At 35.9% G+C, this 18,142-nt stretch overlaps 1 protein-coding gene across 5 annotated transcripts in view; it reads left to right on the top strand.

Moving 5' to 3' along the window:
* LOC128697763 (uncharacterized) overlaps nt 1–18,142 on the top strand; it is a 197,957-nt gene that overhangs the window by 122,784 nt on the left and 57,031 nt on the right. For all 5 annotated transcript variants that reach the window (XM_053789662.2, XM_053789661.2, XM_070099664.1 and 2 more), the window contains 5 exons: nt 1,474–1,574; nt 4,492–4,681; nt 5,670–5,873; nt 6,956–17,595; nt 17,854–18,081. In XM_053789662.2, coding sequence (XP_053645637.2) covers nt 1,474–1,574; nt 4,492–4,681; nt 5,670–5,873; nt 6,956–17,595; nt 17,854–18,081 — 11,363 coding nt within the window. The remainder of the gene's footprint in view (nt 1–1,473; nt 1,575–4,491; nt 4,682–5,669; nt 5,874–6,955; nt 17,596–17,853; nt 18,082–18,142) is intronic.

Raw genomic sequence — 18,142 nt, 5'->3', positions numbered from 1 at the left:
TTCATAGACCCATCTGCTGACATGTCCACTGCCAAATATCTGAATACATTCACCTCTTCCATACTCTCTCCCTCCAATCTGATATCCAATCTTTCATCACTTAATCTTTTTGTTATCCTCATAACCTTACTCTTTCCTGTATTCACTTTTAATTTTCTTCTTTTGCACACCCTACCAAATTCATCCACCAATCTCTGCAACTTCTGTTCAGAATCTCCCAAGAGCACAGTGTCATCAGCAAAGAGCAACTGTGACAACTCCCACTTTATGTGTGGTTCTTTATCTTTTAACTCCACGCCTCTTGCCAAGACCCTCGCATTTACTTCTCTTACAACCCCATCTATAAATATATTAAACAACCACGGTGACATCATACATCCTTGTCTAAGGCCTACTTTTACTGGGAAATAATTTCCCTCTTTCCTACATACTCTAACTTGAGCCTCACTATCCTCGTAAAAACTCTTCACTGCTTTCAGTAACCTACCTCCTACACCATACACCTGCAACATCTGCCACATTGCCCCCCTATCCACCCTGTCATACGCCTTTTCCAAATCCATAAATGCCACAAAGACCTTTTTAGCCTTATCTAAATACTGTTCACTTATATGTTTCACTGTAAACACCTGGTCCACACACCCCCTACCTTTCCTAAAGCCTCCTTGTTCATCTGCTATCCTATTCTCTGTCTTACTCTTAATTCTTTCAGTAATAACTCTACCATACACTTTACCAGGTATACTCAACAGACTTATCCCCCTATAATTTTTGCACTCTCTTTTGTCTTTTGTAAAATGGAAACCTGTAATTGTTTTACATGATGGTAGGATTGCTGGTGTCTTTTTTCTGTCTCATAAACATGCAAGATTTCAGGTATGTCTTGCTACTTCTACTTATACTTAAGTCACACTACACATACATGTACAAGCATATATATATACACACCCCTCTGGGTTTTCCTCTATTTTCTTTCTAGTTCTTGTTCTTGTTTATTTCCTCTTATCTCCATGGGGAAATGGAACAGAATTCTTCGTCCATAAGCCATGCGTGTTGTAAGAGGCGACTAAAATGCTGGGAGCAAGGGGCTAGTAACCCCTTCTCCTGTATAAATTACTAAATTTAAAAAGAGAAACTTTTGTTTTTCTTTTTGAGCCAGCCTGCTTTGGTGGGATACAGCCAGTTTGTTGAAAAAAAAAAATAATCAAGCATGTACCATGTGTGGTATTTTGTAATAATTTTCATCTATAAGACATGTGCAGTGGTTGCATAACTTTATTGTTGAAATGTTTTGATGGTAAATACCCAAATGTTGAACATGTGTTTACTTATATACTTGTCAATATTGTATTCCATTAATATAATGATAGCTTTCATCTGAAACATTGATTGCCTTGCAAAGTTATCAAAATAACTTTTTTTGGCATCAGACACTCATTAGAATTTTAATTCACTTGTAGTTTAATGTTTCAGATGAAATTTGAAAAGCAAGTTTCACCAGAGCGTCAGATGTATGGAGTAGACATCACAACTCATGTGGACCACCTCTTTCAAGCTCAGTTACAAATAGACAGGTAAGAGCTGTGGGTAATGTTTTATTGATATCATAATCTTTTTTGGGGGCCCCAAAAAGATTATTATGTCTTAGAATGGCACACCTTATTCACTCTTATTCTCACCTTTTGCTTCAAATCACCTGCCAATTGCTCACTTGAAGTGACCATAATCAACTGGGAGTGTAACAGTACAGAGTCCCTACTGTCATTTGTTTGCAGTGCTGTACATACCAATTTCTTTTCTCCACTGATGCTGGGCCCCCTTAGGGACCTCTCTGGCTGTCTTCAAAATTTGTTCCAGTCCTTTCTGCTCTTCTAGGTTTTTTGTATTAAATAGAACAAGCTCTTTTATACATTTTGGTCATTGTGATGATTTAGTGTGGGATGGCTCTATTTTTGTGAGGTGTCATGAGATGCCCCTTCATGTGCTGTTGGCACGATGCACTTATCTCGGTAAATGGGCACCAGTATCAGTCAAGAAGGCACACACCCCTGCTTCCTTGGGGTTTGTGTCCTGTGGGGTCTAGTGGGTCTTATGGGCCCTGGAATTCTTATCTGTTTCATTGGTGGCTGATACTGTTGCAGATAGCTCTTCAGTTGAAAAAGTAGCTGGTGACCGTGTGGCTTTCTCAGTGTTGCACTCTGCTATGCCTGCCAGCCACAGCCTTCCTCATTAGGTGCTCAAGATTCACAAGGGCCCCAGTGATTTCTGCAGGTCACCTATTCCCTGTGAATCTGGAGATCCCATTTCTGCCCTTGATCTTTCCATTGCTGGGCAGGTGGGAGCTTCCCTCATTGAGGAGGTATTTTGTCATGGGACAGGGATTGTTTCCCACTCTTATGGACATTGGAAACACCCTGTAAGCTTAAGTTAAACTCACTCACTAATCTTATCTATAATAGCATTACGTACTTTTGTTTAAGAAAGAAAGATTTCAAGTGTAGATCAGCTCTTTAACATACCTAGCGTGACCCTCACTACCAACTTGGGGCATGAAACAACAATAAGAATTGTTCCAGGTTAAATGTAGTATAAACATTAAGAGCATTCATACATACCCAGAATATCCATGGAGAATTAATAACAAACACCCAAGCAGTGTTCCTAAATAAATAAAAACACTCCCTACTAAAGATAAGAGATACAGTGGTCCCTCGCTTTTCGTAGTTCTCGGCAATCGTAAATTTCGCCAATCATAGGGGTATTTTCGTATAAACATGGACTCGCTTTTCATAGGTTGGCTCGCGAATAGTAGTTCGTCCAGGACGCTTACGCAAGGTGTGAGCAGGGGAGGCCTCCCTACCCAGCCAGTCTGGCATTGTTTACCAGTGAGTGAAGGTCCCCTCAAGTGCTCCTACGAAATATTTCATAATACATGTATTCCACTCATCTTAGTGCTTGCAAGTACTAAATAAGCTACCATGGCTCCAAAGAAAGCTCCTAGTGCCAAGCCTGTGGTAAAGAAGGTGAGAAATATGTACAGTGACAAAGTCTTGTACCATTTTAGGGAAGTGTTAAAGAGACGCCAGAAACAGAGCTCTCTCCACAGTTACTTTGCGAGACAGAACTAGAGTGACTCTCAAGGTGGTCCTAGTAACATTAAGAAACAGAGAAGAGAAGCAACCCCAGAGAAGCAATTGGTACCTGAGGTGTTGCTGGAAGGGGATTCCCCTTCCAAACTGTAAACAATCCAATCTCTCTCCTCCTCCAGTCTCCCATACACTAAGAAGAATCTCCAATAAAGGTAAGTGTTATGCTGTTAATGTTTCATTCATCATTTCCCATTGTATTGTTTATGTACTACATGTATATTTCATGTAAAAATTTTTTTTGTTTTAATACTTCTGAGTGTCAGAAACGGATTAATTGTATTTACATTATTTCTTATGGGGAAAATTGATTCGCAAATCGTAAATTTCGTTTATAGTAGCTCCTCCAGGAACGGATTAATTACGAAAAACGAGGGACCACTGTACTTCAATGAGATTGAAAGGCCATGTCTCATGACATGGCCCATGAGAGTCCACTAAAAAGTTGTTTGAAGAGGGATTCTGGGGTAGATCAGCAATCCATACACACCACCTCTTCACCAATCCATATTAAAGACAAACTCTTATTACCAGTATTGCCATTCTTAACAGTTAAGGAGTATTCAGTATTAATATAGTTACACAGTTTCATGCAGTTATTCCCAGCTTTAAAGTCCACCAATAATGCGCAGTATATGAATTACTGTACTGAACATTAATATCTAAAATGCAATGCTGTCACTGTCATAACTGGTCATGATAAAAGTATTTATTTATTTATTTATTTTATGTCTTTGCAAACAGTACATTGAAATTTTGTATTTACAATAGTGGGTTGCAATGCAAAGAGAGCCTTTATTATGCCTAGGCATAATATATTAGAGAGATTAAACATACTTCAGACTATTTATGTCTTATAAGGAAATGAGAAATGGTGCAAGTAACAGCCATCCATGGGTATCTTCTTGTTCTTGACTTATCAGTTTAGGAGTTTCTATCCACTACTTGCTCATTCCATTACTCAAGATGGGTTAGAAGAGTCCAATTACTTTTCAAGGCAGACCTTTTCTCTTTATTGTCATATTTTCCTCATTACTTCATTGAACCACCTGTCTGTTCTTTGGAGTCACCCTACCTCAGTGGGTTATGACTGGTGTGTTAAAATAAAATAATTATATACTTCTTCTTCTTTCAACAAACTGGCCATATCCCACCGAGGCAGGGTGGCCCAAAAAGAAAAACTAAAGTGGATATATTAATACAGGAGAAAGGGTTACTAGCCCCTTGCTCCCGGCATTTTAGTTGCCTCTTATGATACACATGGCTTATGGAGGAAGAATGCTGTTCCAATTCCCATGGAGAATAATTGTATACTACAATTAATATAATTTTTCTTTTATTTCAGTGAGAAAACTTTCAGTTGCAGTCTTCGGCTTCTAGAGAGTGAAGTCATTATTAATGGAGAATACAAGCTTCCTAATGTAGGAGTTTTTGAAGGATCAACACAAGCAAGAATTACTTTACCTTCGGGTCAAGTCTTCTCCTCCAACTTAAGCCTTAACCATTTCAGTGATGACACCATGCAAAGTGTAGGGGTTAGTATGATATTCCATTTATATGTTTACTGTGTTCATGACTGAACTTGAACAGCTTCGTGTACTCATACACTACTTCTTGCGTACTCAGTTTCTTCCTTTACATGTTTTATCTTTATATTTTATATCTTTATATTTTATATCTTTTTTTTTTTTTTTTTTTTTTTTTTTTTTTTTCCAACAAGTCGGCCGTCTCCCACCGAGGCAGGGTGACCCAAAAAAAAGAAAGAAAATCCCCAAAAAGAAAATACTTTCATCATCATTCAACACTTTCACCACACTCGCACATTATCACTGTTTTTGCAGAGGTGCTCAGACTGTTGTATTCTGAGCACCTCTGCAAAAACAGTGATAATGTGCGAGTGTGGTGAAAGTGTTGAATGATGATGAAAGTATTTTCTTTTTGGGGATTTTCTTTCTTTTTTTGGGTCACCCTGCCTCGGTGGGAGACGGCCGACTTGTTGAAAAAAAAAAAAAAAAAAAAAAAAATTCAACATCAAGGGAAGGATGTCTTAATACTGGTGAATTGTCCTTGACCTGAGGAATTGGTGCTACCCTGCTCTTTATCAGCTCAAACCTGATTACTATACACAGGGTTACAGTAGTTTTGAATCTCTATCCTCCATCTGTGAAGCTGTATTCTGATCTTATTTCTACTGCTACTTCCATAGTTTTTGCTGTCAGAAACTTGTGAATTGTGTACCCCATCTTCATATATGGCCACAGGATATTCACACTACACTTTCTTCTCAGATATTCACTATGTTGTTAATCCTATAACAGAACATTACATTTTCTCATATTTTTGTTCCACTTTCATTTTCCATTTTGACACCTTTGATTGCAAATCTTTCAACACAAGTGACCATGGCTATAGCTTTTGTACAATAGCTGATACTGCTTTTATTTATTGTAATGGCTTAATCTTATTGAGTAAGGGACTATAGAAGAGAAGTGCTTATGTTAATTGTTAACACTTTCTTTCCAGGCTTCATTTGGCTATGGTAATGATGTCATCAAGGGACACATGACACTCAAGAGGCATGATGGTTGGTTTGAAGATGATGTAACAAGCTTTAATTTAAATTTAACAACACCATTGTCTCAGCTGCATGATATGGGAATCACTTTTGAAATACCAAGTGACACCTCATCAGTTACCTTTGTTGAAATTAATGTGGATGAGATAAAAGTAAATAGTCTAATTTAGTTTTGTCACTTGTATTAATTTTTTTTTTTTTTGTATTTTTTTTATTAACACATCGGCTGTCTCCCACCAAGGCAGGGTGGCCCAAAAAAGAAAAACTTTCATCACTGTCTTGCCAGAGGCACACTTACACTGCAGTTATAAAACTGCAGCATTAACACCCCTCCTTCAGAGTGTAGACACTATACTTCCCATCTCCAGGACTCGAAGTTTGGCCTGCCGGTTTCCCTGAATCCCTTCATGAATGTTACCTTGCTCACACTCCAACAGTACGTCAAGTCCTAAAAACCATTTGTCTCCATTCACTCCTATCTAACATGTTCACGTATGCTTGCTGGAAGTCCAAGCCCCTCGAACACAAAACCTCCTTTACCCCCTCCCTCCAACCTTTTCTAGACCGACCCCTACCCCACCTTCCCTCCACTGCAGATTTATACACTCGTGAAGTCATTCTATTTTGCTCCATCTTTTCTACATATCCGAACCACCTCAACAACCCCTCTTCAACCCTCTGGATAATAGTTTTGGTAATCCCACACCTCCTCCTAATTTCCAAACTATGAATTCTCTGCATTATGTTCACACCACACACACTGCTCTCAGACACGACATCTCCACTGCCTCCAGCCTTCTTGTTGCAACAGTCACCATCCATGTTTCACACCCATATAAGAGCATTGGTATAGCTTATTGTATATATGTATTATTATTATGCAATAAGATCACAATAAACAGGTGATATCACAATATTCAAAACAACCACTGAGAAAAAATTGTGAAATTACAAACACTTTCTTGATTTCTCACATTATCAAGGACCTGTAATAATAATAAAGCAGAAGGCTATATAAGGCTGAAATATCACCTCATGGTCACATCCAACATTGCACCCATCCCTTTATGATGCGGGTGGAATGGTCAAAGGCTTATCAAACATAGCTTAAAGTCTTCTCAGTGGTTGTTTTTCATATATTATTATTAACAGTATCTCACTCTTCAGTTGTTTAGTAGGTTTAATCTGTAATAAGTTAAAAAAAAAGTTGATGAAGTATAACAATTTTTTTCAGATTCGTGGTGAAGCCCAGTTAAGCAACCCAACTGACTTTGAGGTTAAGTTATTATATGAGGATGGCAATAATTGTGATTCATACATTCACATATACCACAGGTGTGATACCCATCACTCTGAGAGTGGAGCAAGTTTAGCATTAACAGACTCCCACAATCCATGGAAGGTTGAAGCAAACACCACATTTGACTTTTCTGGTTGGGAAAAATCATTTGATGTAGAGTTAAGTTTCCAAATTCCAATGTTAGAAGTGCCATTCCAGTTACATGGAATGTGTAATGTTTCGGATGATCATTTCGGATTTGAAATTCTAACAGGGATGGAAGAAAAAGTATCACTCTCATTTTTTGGGAAACAAGAAGGATCTTGGAATGAACAGAAAGTTTATGGTCTTAGTGAACTTAACACTTCGTGGACTGAACCCTTACTTATAAATGTAACAGTTGAACATAATATTGATAGTTTTAGCATAAATATTGATTTCCAGTCATCTTGGGAATTCATTTCCTCTTGGACAGGTGAATTTAGTACAAATTATTCATCATTAGAAGAGACAAATGCTCACTTATACCTTACACACAATGTGCTTCAGGTCACAGTGGATCTCGTACAGAATTTTTCAGTGAGTGGCTTCAGTCAGCATGTGGAAGGCTCAGTGAACACTTTAACAATAACATATGATATAGTTGTAGATTTGGATGAAAATTTTGTCCCTATCAATGCTAAAGGCCATCTTTCTCTACTCAACCTGTTCGATCATAACTTTGACCTTACATTTTCTCACACAGAAGAAGAAGGCCCACATGTAACACAAATATCATTGTCTTGGGATGACCAAATTTTCATAGTGGATCACACACTTGAACTGCAGCACCACCTAGGAGGGTCAGGTATATTACAGATCACACTACCAAGTAATGGAGATGTTATTTTAGGCAAATTGTCTTTTAATTCAAACAGTGATTTATCTTTTGTAAATGCAAGCATTTTTTTCTCCTCCCCTTGGACTGAAGCCTATGAAGCACAATTTTCAATGCAAGAGAGCAGTTCTGTAACAGATTACATGTTTGATGTTTCATACAGTGACACTCCATTACTCACACTTGCAATTATATCCACTGACACTCTTTACTGGTACCAGTCCAATCTTGTAGTGAAGGCAACTGCTTTCTTTTTGCATGACATTGAGATGAAATGGATACATAGCTTAGATTCTGAAAACTTAGCAAGTGTTGAAGTTAGCTATGGTTCTAACTTTTATGTGCAAGGCAAAAGTCATTTGAATTTCAGTCAGGGATGGCTAAATAAAGAATTCATATCATATGATTTCCTTGTTAATGTAAATATCACAGAAGTGGATATGAATCTGAAGCTTTTGTTAAGCATAGATTCTCAGTATAATGGAAAAGTTGAGGGCAGTTGGAATGACTATTTTTTTGTCATGACAACAGCTTTGCTGGATGGTGTAATCTTCAACATAAATACAGGTGATTCTGAAAGAAATCTTCAGTCTGAAATGAAGTATGAGAAAAGAAAAGGTGATTTTCCAAACTTGTATTTTCACTTTGCAAGAGATGGGAAAGATTTATTCGTTTTCCAGGTTGTTTTTGAAGCCAGCTATCCCAAAGTTAATGCTCTCGTAATCTTGATAGTATTTAGTGAAAATAATGACACTGCTCAGACTGGCCAATTAAGATTAACAGCTGACGTTACTGATATTCACAATTATGCCTTTAAAGGCACTATTGAAATAAACTCTGACCTAGAAAGCTTTGGAAATTTTGAAGGAAGTTTGGAAATTGATATTAAATTTAACAGCATTCTGTTTTATACTGGCCATGTGAATGGGCTGTTTAAAAATGGAGACTGGCAGTACAAAGGAAATGTAAATAGTTCTGTTGACTATAGTCATAAATTAAGTATGGAATGTGGAGTTTTATATGAAGTTATATACAGTAATAAAACTTTTGACAAAAAAGAATTAAGTCTGGTAGTGAATTTAACTAACGAGATTTTCCAAACAAAATTAACAATCTATCTAGATGATGTCAGTCCTCATTGGTCCATTCATGTATATTATAATGAAAACATTGGAGACTTTAGAGGACTTGTTATGCCTGGTGAACCCAGAAAGTATGAGATATCTTGTCGACTTTCAAACAAGATTTATACCATCAGTGCTCAGAGAACCGATGAGGATGGTTCAAAGTTCCAATACCTTAAGGGTAATATTAATTGGCTTATACGCAAGGTAAAAAAAATGATTATTATAAATATGGATTCAGACATTGATTATATTTCCAAGATTTCTGGACATGTGGCAATTCAACAGAAGCGTGATTTGGCTGTAACTGCAAAATTAACAGTTAACCAAAATAATTTCGATGCAACAATGAGATATATATCACATGTGCCAGGCAGTTCTAGCAGAATTACCATCAAAATAGAAAATGACATTATTGTGAATTTTAAAACTGATGTTAATTTAGATATTTCTGTAACACAGGAAGGTTTAATGATTAATTTGGTTGTTGATGTCAATGAGGATAAGAGCTGGTTTACTGGAAGCTTAAAGCTTGGCCTACCGGAGTCACACCTTCATCTTAAAATGCCAATTACAAATTGGGAAAATTTTAACTTGACTTTTATTTTGAAAGCAGGTGAGCAGTATGGCATTATAATACTTGTGCAAGTACCACAGATGTGTTTCAATTTAACAACGTCACTTGACCAGTCTTTCTTATCCCTAGCACTGAGTATAGATATCCAGTTAAAGTGTGTTGGCAATACTGTATTTGAGTTTAATTTCAAATACACTTTAGAAAAAAAAAGACTTGGTGTATATTGTGATTTATCTGTTCATGACTATGGGCTGCTCTTTAAATTTAATGGTACAGGTCATGTGAAACAGGATGAAATTGGCCTTAAGATTGAAGCTGAGTTATATCCACAAGTTTCAGTTGGTCTAGCATTTTTAGCACAGAGTAAAGAGGAACATTCTTTAAGGCTGCAGGTTTATGAACCGTCATCTAATACATCTTACCTTGTCTTCAGAAATTCCTACTCTCCAACTGAAGCTGAAGTTAGCATTGAACTGCTGGATGACCAGTTACTCTTGCTCACAGCCAACTATTACATCCATGGAGCAAATATTGAGTTAAATGTCACTTTCTCATTGTCACTTTCTGATTTTCTTGTGAAAATGACACTGACAGGCAAAACAGACATAATGACTGACTTTGGAAATATGGAACTAGAGTTCACATCAGCCTCCAGTTTTGATTATGCCAATCTCTCAATATCCTATGATTTCAGGGAAGAAATTAAAAAGGCAAATTACAAATTTATGACTACCAATGGCTATACCGAAAGTGAAATGGAATATAAATCTAATGAAAATGTATTTTCATTCATTACTGATATGTCATCAAGTCTTCACACTTTCCAAAAATACCACATGGAGTTCGTTCATGAAACTGAAGGGATGAGTGAAAGTATTAAGATACTGAGTGCCCAAGATGATATTGAATTTCATTTAAATGGATATTCTCTTATCACAGGTGATAAAAATGAGATAAAGCTTACCTTTTCAAGTTCATTTGAAGAATATGAGAAAATTGAATTTGAATTCCTTCATCCTATTATAAATATGTCAGAAGTTCATTACCAAGCAAAGTTAACCACAAAAGAATTCGGGAAGACATATGTGATTGATACAAGGTATAATTACCATGACTCTTGGAAAAAACAACTCCTGGAAATCACCCTCATTACTCCAGAGCTTAAACCTAAAGATTTTTCACTACTCTTAACATACAATGTCTTAGAGGGTCAAGGATCAGTTGTTCTTAGTACTCCTTTTGGTCCTTTGGGAATAGAGGGAACTTTGAAGCTCTCAGAAAAGAATGTTGCCTTATCACTGACATCTCATTTAATATATTTAGGAGAATACAAATTAATACTTGATATTCCCCTTAAGCTCTCCCAGAGTGGTGAGATTTACTTTTCCCACCACCACACTGCTCTTAATTTTGATATTCAAATTAGAATTGGAGAATACTTTAAAAATGGGAACATCAGTTTTACCTTAGATTCAGAGCCTAATTCTTTTAAAAAAAATTACAGTATCAGTTATGACTTTCAGAATTCCTTCAAGATAGAAGGTCAGTTTGATGATAAGAAAGTGATGGCCAAATTGTCACTGAATGGACAGGATATCCCTGCTTTATCAGGAGGTTTTGAAATTGAGACAAATTTCAAAGGTTATGAAGCTTTCGATGGATCTTGGAACATGGCATTTAGAGAGCAGGTATACATAGCTCAAGTAAATATTGAGATAAAGCAACAAGGAAATATAGCAATTAATGCTGCCATTGACATCCAGCCAGAAGGTGTTTCTTTACCATGGGATGGTGTCAAACTGACCATACTTTTTGAATCACCCTTCACCTTAACCCATCATCTACAAGCAGAGTATGATCCAAGTCCATTTAGCATGGCAGCATATTACCAGCATGGGCTGGATACATTCCAAATTCAGTGGAATTCAGATTTTGGAAATGAAGTAGCAACAGTCATGCTAAGTGGTAATATTCCTGTGCAAGGAATTTCGTCTTTCAGTTTAAATTTCAGATGCGACTTCACCCAGTCTTACAGTGCTGGTTTTGTGGCAAAAATTGAGGATATGACTTTTCAGTCACGCTTTGAATTTTCTCTTAATTGGAAAGATGGATCCATAATGGCATCACTGACTTCCCCCTTTGTTAAGCCAGTTAAGTGTGTTTTAAAATGGTCATTTGGTGAGAGTACAATAAGTCTTAGTGCAATATGTAATGTTGGAGAGCACTCAGGTGAACTGAAAATGATTCTAGAATATATCACAAGATTTGCTCATTTTAATTTTCAAGCAAAAACATTATTTGAGGAAACATCAAAATTTAGTATTGACTTTTTATACGATATATCATATAGTGAAAGCTGGAAAGCTGCCTTTATTACAACTTTAAATCATCATATATTGAACTTAAAATCAAATCTAATGATAAGTGAAGCAAAATTTATATTCAAATTTACCGGATTTGTGGATTTATTTGGAATAAATGGTTCTGCTGATGTAGAATTTGGGATATTTGAGGGTATATATAAAGGGAACATATCAGGAAAGATTATTGGATATGAAAAATTCAGTATGAGCTTTTTATTAGATTTATACCAATTCAATTTTAATATGAGGTACAAAATGAAGGACGTTTTAGTTGTCAGTGTCAACTATTACCAAACTAACTTACAGCTTGACTGGAATGACTTTTGGCATTTCAACTTGTCTGCTCTTCATAAAGCAGTAAGAAATGGACATCATTTCGATCTGTCCTTTAATGGTTTTCACATTGAGCCACTAATGCTTCAAGCTATGTACTCTCGCAAACGTGGTCATCAGTTTGACGTTTCCTTAAACAGTCTTGAATGGAAACCAATAAATGTGCATGTAACTTATTCTGGTTTTAACAATAATCAAATCAAGGCTCAAGTTATGATCGGGAAGGAAACATATAGTTTGGTTGGCAAAGCAGATATAGAGAGAGACCAGTCTAGTTTTGAAATGCGCTTAGAATCCCCATTTGATTCTAATAACCCTTTAATTTTCAAAGCTATGTATAATATTAAGAAATTCTTGCGAGGAAAGATGAATTCTGTAATGAATTTAGCTTATGTCACTTTTGAGTGGGAGGAGCAATTTCATCTTAATGTGACAGGGATGAGGAATGAAAATGCAGCCAAGATAAATCTCACAATAATTACTCCATTTACATTCTTGCCAAAGCTGCTTCTTGGTTTTGATGGTGAACTCTCCTTGAAGGAAGCTTATGTTGACCTCCAGTGTACAGCCTTCATGGAATGGTCTGAACGTGTTTCTGCTTCTGGATTTTTTAAGCTCAGGGATGAGAAAGTTGACCTAATATGGGCATTGACCACATCTTATATAGGGCTTAAGAATCTCACAATATCTTTCCAACTGAAGCCAGGCCACACTGAGGCTACTTTGTTACTGAACAAAGTTGTGTGGATGGTTGCATGTGATTTTGAATTTTCTCCAACTTATTTAGTTGTTTTCTCTGTTAAAACCCCAGTTACTGGCTTTGAGAAGCTCTCATTAACCATGGGTGCAGAGACAGAGAACAGTCAGTTGAGTGCTCAGGCAGAGATAACATGGCCACAGGCTCAGACTCTTGGGGTATATATTAAATTTGAAAAGATGAGCATGGAAATTAATTTATCAACTCCTTGGGAGTCACTTAAAGTTGGCCAATTCCAGGCATCACAAACAGATGAGAATGAGAACATAACCTATTCCAGTCACCTCCAGTGGAATAAAAGGAAGATAGTAACATCAATTATTCTTTTACCATCGGAATTTCAATTTGCAAGTAAATACATGGAGGAAAATGCAGTAATTGTCCTCTCCAGATTTGAAAGTGCCTTTGAGGACAGAGGATTTAAAGTTTTATTTGAAATTCAGACTCCTTTTGTCTTCTTAAAAAGATTAGAGACTGTATTCCATCTTGAAAGTCAAAGTTTTTCAGCTAAAGTAGTAATTAATGATATGACATGTCTTGTAGAGGCTATGTATTCTATAAATGGAGGTAAATTTAAAGCAAGCATACCCATTTTAGGAGATATGAAATGGCTGCTGGAAGTTAAAAATATGTGGATGAAGATGGATACAGAAATCACTTTATCTATTCCTCAAGGAGCTATCCCAGTGATTACTTCCTTCAGCTATGAAGTGGAGCCTCAGGCTTATTCAGTTCATACAATGCTTGAGATTGTATCGGATAGAAAATGGGTATCTGTTAATATTGAATATATGAATACTTTGATTTTGAAGGTTGCTGTTATGGACACCCTGATAGAAATAAATGTTATGGGTTTAAATGATGGAGAAGCATCTTTGAATTTAATGTTTGAATCCCCAAATTGGACTCTGAATTTGTTTAAGTTTAATGTCACTGCCAGGTTTCATGACTATTTGGAACTCATTGATGGCTCTTTGTCCATATCAGTAAAGGCACCAAATAAAAAGTTGTTCCATTATAAATTAATCTTGGGAGCCAATATCACAAATGACCAGTTATTTGCAAACTTTGAATTTCAAAGTGATCAGAGTGTTGCTCCTTACAAAATCACTTCTGTAATCCCTTTATTGAACATATTTTTTGAGGAAGTTAATGTCGAGTTTCGTATAACTCGGGGAAAAGAGGAGCTATGTAAAATATTGTACAAGACATTATTCCTAACCTCATTGTCATCTAGTCGATTATTAGTGATCGAATCCTCTGAATGGGCTGCACGTCTCCAAGTTGATGTAGATGAAAATTCCTTTAGTGTTTCAGTTTCCTACCCAGAGTCATCAGTAAAACACACTTTTCTTCTAATTTGGTCTGAAGTTGTTAGCTTTGAGCAGTTCATGATTAAAGGTGAACTTGATTCTCCTTACCTAAAAGATGGCTCTGTAGAATTTAATTTTAACCTCTTAGTTAAAAAAAATTTCCATGGGATATTGACTTTTATTCTTTCCTATGGTACCATAAAGGTTGATACAAGTGTAGAGTTCCAGTATAATAGAAAAGAGAATGAGATTCATACTAAATTTCAGATAACTTCTGAACTGATTGGCATATTTTCCATAGATTTAAAAGCCCAATGGGAAAGAAATATCACTGCAGCTATCAGCCTAAATATTCTGGGTAATGAACACAGCTTCAGATTGCATTTAGATGTCATCGAATACAGCTTAGAAATTATTAGTCAATCTTCTTTTCTGCCATTTGAGGAAATGCTTTTTACAGGAAAAATCAACAGCAACTTCAACCTTTCAGATATGAATTACGAAGGTAAATTGATTATGGAGGATAGGGAGATTAATATTGTTGCCAAGCTAAAAAATGATAATTTTCATCACATAAATTCGTATGTCATAGTGAAACAGAACAATGAACAGGTTTTCACAATGTCTGGAAAGTTTTACAATGATAACAATGTATTTGATATTGAGTTTGATATGTATAGTATTATTTCAGAGCTAAATTACCATTTAAAATTTAGATATGAAGATGGAGATGAGATGAGGTCTTTATATTGGAGACTTCGTGGTGCTTTGCTAGAGAATGAGGAGCTACTTTTGAAAGTTATCAATAATAAAGTGTGGAACAATGCTCAGACTCTTATCATAAAATGTTCCATTTTGCTTGATGTTGATGTTGATATTAATAGAGGGATGTTTTACATGAAGATAGTAGGACCATATAAATACAGTCTTGAGGTCAAGTTGAATTTGCTTAATGAAGACTTCCTCAATATTTCCTTCATAATGCCCTTTGAATACTGTGAGCTTATTAAACTTAATATCCATTTGCCTACTGGCAGTTACAAAACAATGCAACTGGTATATTCTTGGAGTGATGTTGATATTAAATTGTATGCCTCAATTGAAAACGATGACATTTTTGGCAAAGTTGTTACATTTATCTTAACAACCCCATTTAAAGGCTTTGAAAAATATGCATTGAGAACTCCAACATTTAAGAGAAATGGACAGCATATATCTCTGCTGCTAGAATTACCAAGTGGAAAAATAGGGACTGAAGTATATTTGGAACACAAAAATTTGTTGGATGGTAACCTTAAATTAAGGCTTTTTCTTCCCTTTGAAAGTTATGATGTAATATCTTTGCAATATATTATTTCACCTCAAAAATATTATTACATATTAGAAGCTCGAGTTGGAAAAGTTGGCTTTCTGTTATCATTTAAAGAGACAGAGTTTGGCACTGGCAGAGGAATAGAAGCTATGTGCCAGCTCAATGAGCACAGCATCAAAGCAGTAGCAAGAGATTTTTCTTATTTGCCCAATATACTTAGAGCTTATATACATATTGATCTTGATCTGAAAGAGCTGACAGAAAGTCGTTCATTCCACATTGAATATCAGGATGTGTTTAAAGAAAAGTTTTACTTTATAGTGAGGCATGATCTTGAAGAGCTTTTCAAGGTAAATTTAGCATGGGGTTCAGATAAAATCTTTGCAGTTTCTTTACCAAAAGTGTATCCAGGCTCTCTGATTATTAATCTAGAATCTACTCCACTGATTAATGACTTCCATTTGGAGTTAAGTTTTCCCTCTTATAATAATAATAGTTCATGGAAAACATATTGCATTCATGTACATCAAGAAGCACTTGTGGCAGGCCACTATATCTTTTTGTCTGGTGAGGGCTTCAATAAGCAGTTTCACATTGAAGGATCATTATCTCTAAATTCTTTCCATTTTAATCAAAGTCTAATATTTGAAATAAACAGGAAGAAAATAGGTAGCAGAGTAGTGCTGTACAGGGATCAGAGGCTCTTCAGCATTGTACATACAGGTGATGTCTATTTGATATTACCTTCTCAGAGTGTACACTATAAGACTAATGCTACTACTAGTTCTAGGGAGCTAGAGATTGTATCAAGCTTCACTTGGAATGAATATGATAATGAAATGCCACCAGTTACTTTTAAGCTTAATTATAATGACAATTCTTTATACGGAAACATGGAGCATTACCTAAAAGCAGTTTTCAGTCACCCTGATATTAAGGATATCATATTCCAGGGTAATATTACACAGTCTCATAATTCACCATTATCTGGCTTAGCAGAGCTTTTAGATGGGAATTCTCCTGAAAAAAACATTGTGATGATGCTTGTTGTACAGCCTGTCACAGAAAACAGAGAACACAACATTTTGCTTAACATTTCACAGCCTTTTTCAAAGTTTGCTTTTAGCATGGATGGCCAGGTTACTGAGTCAGTCTTCACTAGAGGAAATTATACACTCAAATATTGGAGCCTAATTAAGGAAACATGGGAAGACTTGACCATCTTTACAGATGTAAATACAACTAATAGTGGATATGAGTTTGCTGCTAACTTTCTCATTTCTCAGGGTAAATGGTGCTACAAATACAGAGGGAATATTAATTTGAGAGATAATTCAACTACATTTAATATTCAAGGAAGTCGATCAGAATTTGCAGAGTTTTGGAAGTTTGGAACAGCAATAACCAAAGATGTGCCTGAGCTGCTTATGTATGTAAATGTTGGGGAGCAAGATCAAGAACCATATGAAAAAGGGAGATTGAGAATTGGTTTACATAATCCACTAGAATTAGGAGCAGTATTAGACCATCAGAGATTTAGTGAGTGGAGCCAAGATGGTGCATTTGGCTTGAAGTTAGTAACCCCAAACATCCTCCAGTTCTTCCTTGAATATGATCCCTCATTGGATTTCAATGATGACAGGTTTATCACTAGGCTGACATCACCTGCATACAAAGTTCTGAATGCTTGGCAGCATGATATCACTTACATTGGATCTCTCTGTGAAGAGAGAATATTTTTGGAAGTTACCAAAATTTTTGAAACATTAGTTAATAAAGAAGCTATTCTAGAAATATGGGAAAGAGAAACTGGTAACTTTGATTATTTCATCAATGAATTCAACACAGCCACAACTAACATGAATGAAGATATTGATAAACTATGGACCGAAGCCATACAGCCATCACTCCATGCTGCATGTAACTTAACTACTAGTTTGTAAGTAAAATGTGAATGTTTTTTTTATTTTATGCTAAAAATTCCTATATTTAATGAACTTATTTGTTGCAATAATGAAATTATTAAAAGTTAGTGTAAAAGACCTTTTTTATTTATGTGTGGATTTTAAACATATAATTACATAGTTGAATTAGTATCAAAAGCACTAATCAATGGTTTTTCAATTTTCAAATAATTATATACTCAAGAAATTACTGTAGCCATATAATTTTATAAACTAATGTCTCTTACTTTCAGATATGAGCAATCTTTGGTGTTCTTAGAGAGTTTTGTGAATGACCTCATTCTTCAGCTCAGTCAGTTAAAAATGATATTAAAGGAAAAGTGGATACATTTAGAAGATAAGATTTCTACACTATTTACCTCTTCGGCTTTATGGTGGATGGATAAAATGCAAGAGGTATGGCAACAGGTGGAGAGCCCATTCTTAGCCAAGTACAGTCTCTTATCTGCAGTGGAAATAGAGTAAGTAATAAGTAGCATTTAGCATATTGAATTTAATGCAGGAGGGCCCCGCTTTACAGCA

This window comes from Cherax quadricarinatus, chromosome 68 (assembly GCF_038502225.1).
Source record: "Cherax quadricarinatus isolate ZL_2023a chromosome 68, ASM3850222v1, whole genome shotgun sequence".
Taxonomy (NCBI): Eukaryota; Metazoa; Arthropoda; class Malacostraca; order Decapoda; family Parastacidae; genus Cherax; species Cherax quadricarinatus.
This window is presented reverse-complemented; position numbering and strand designations above follow the sequence as displayed.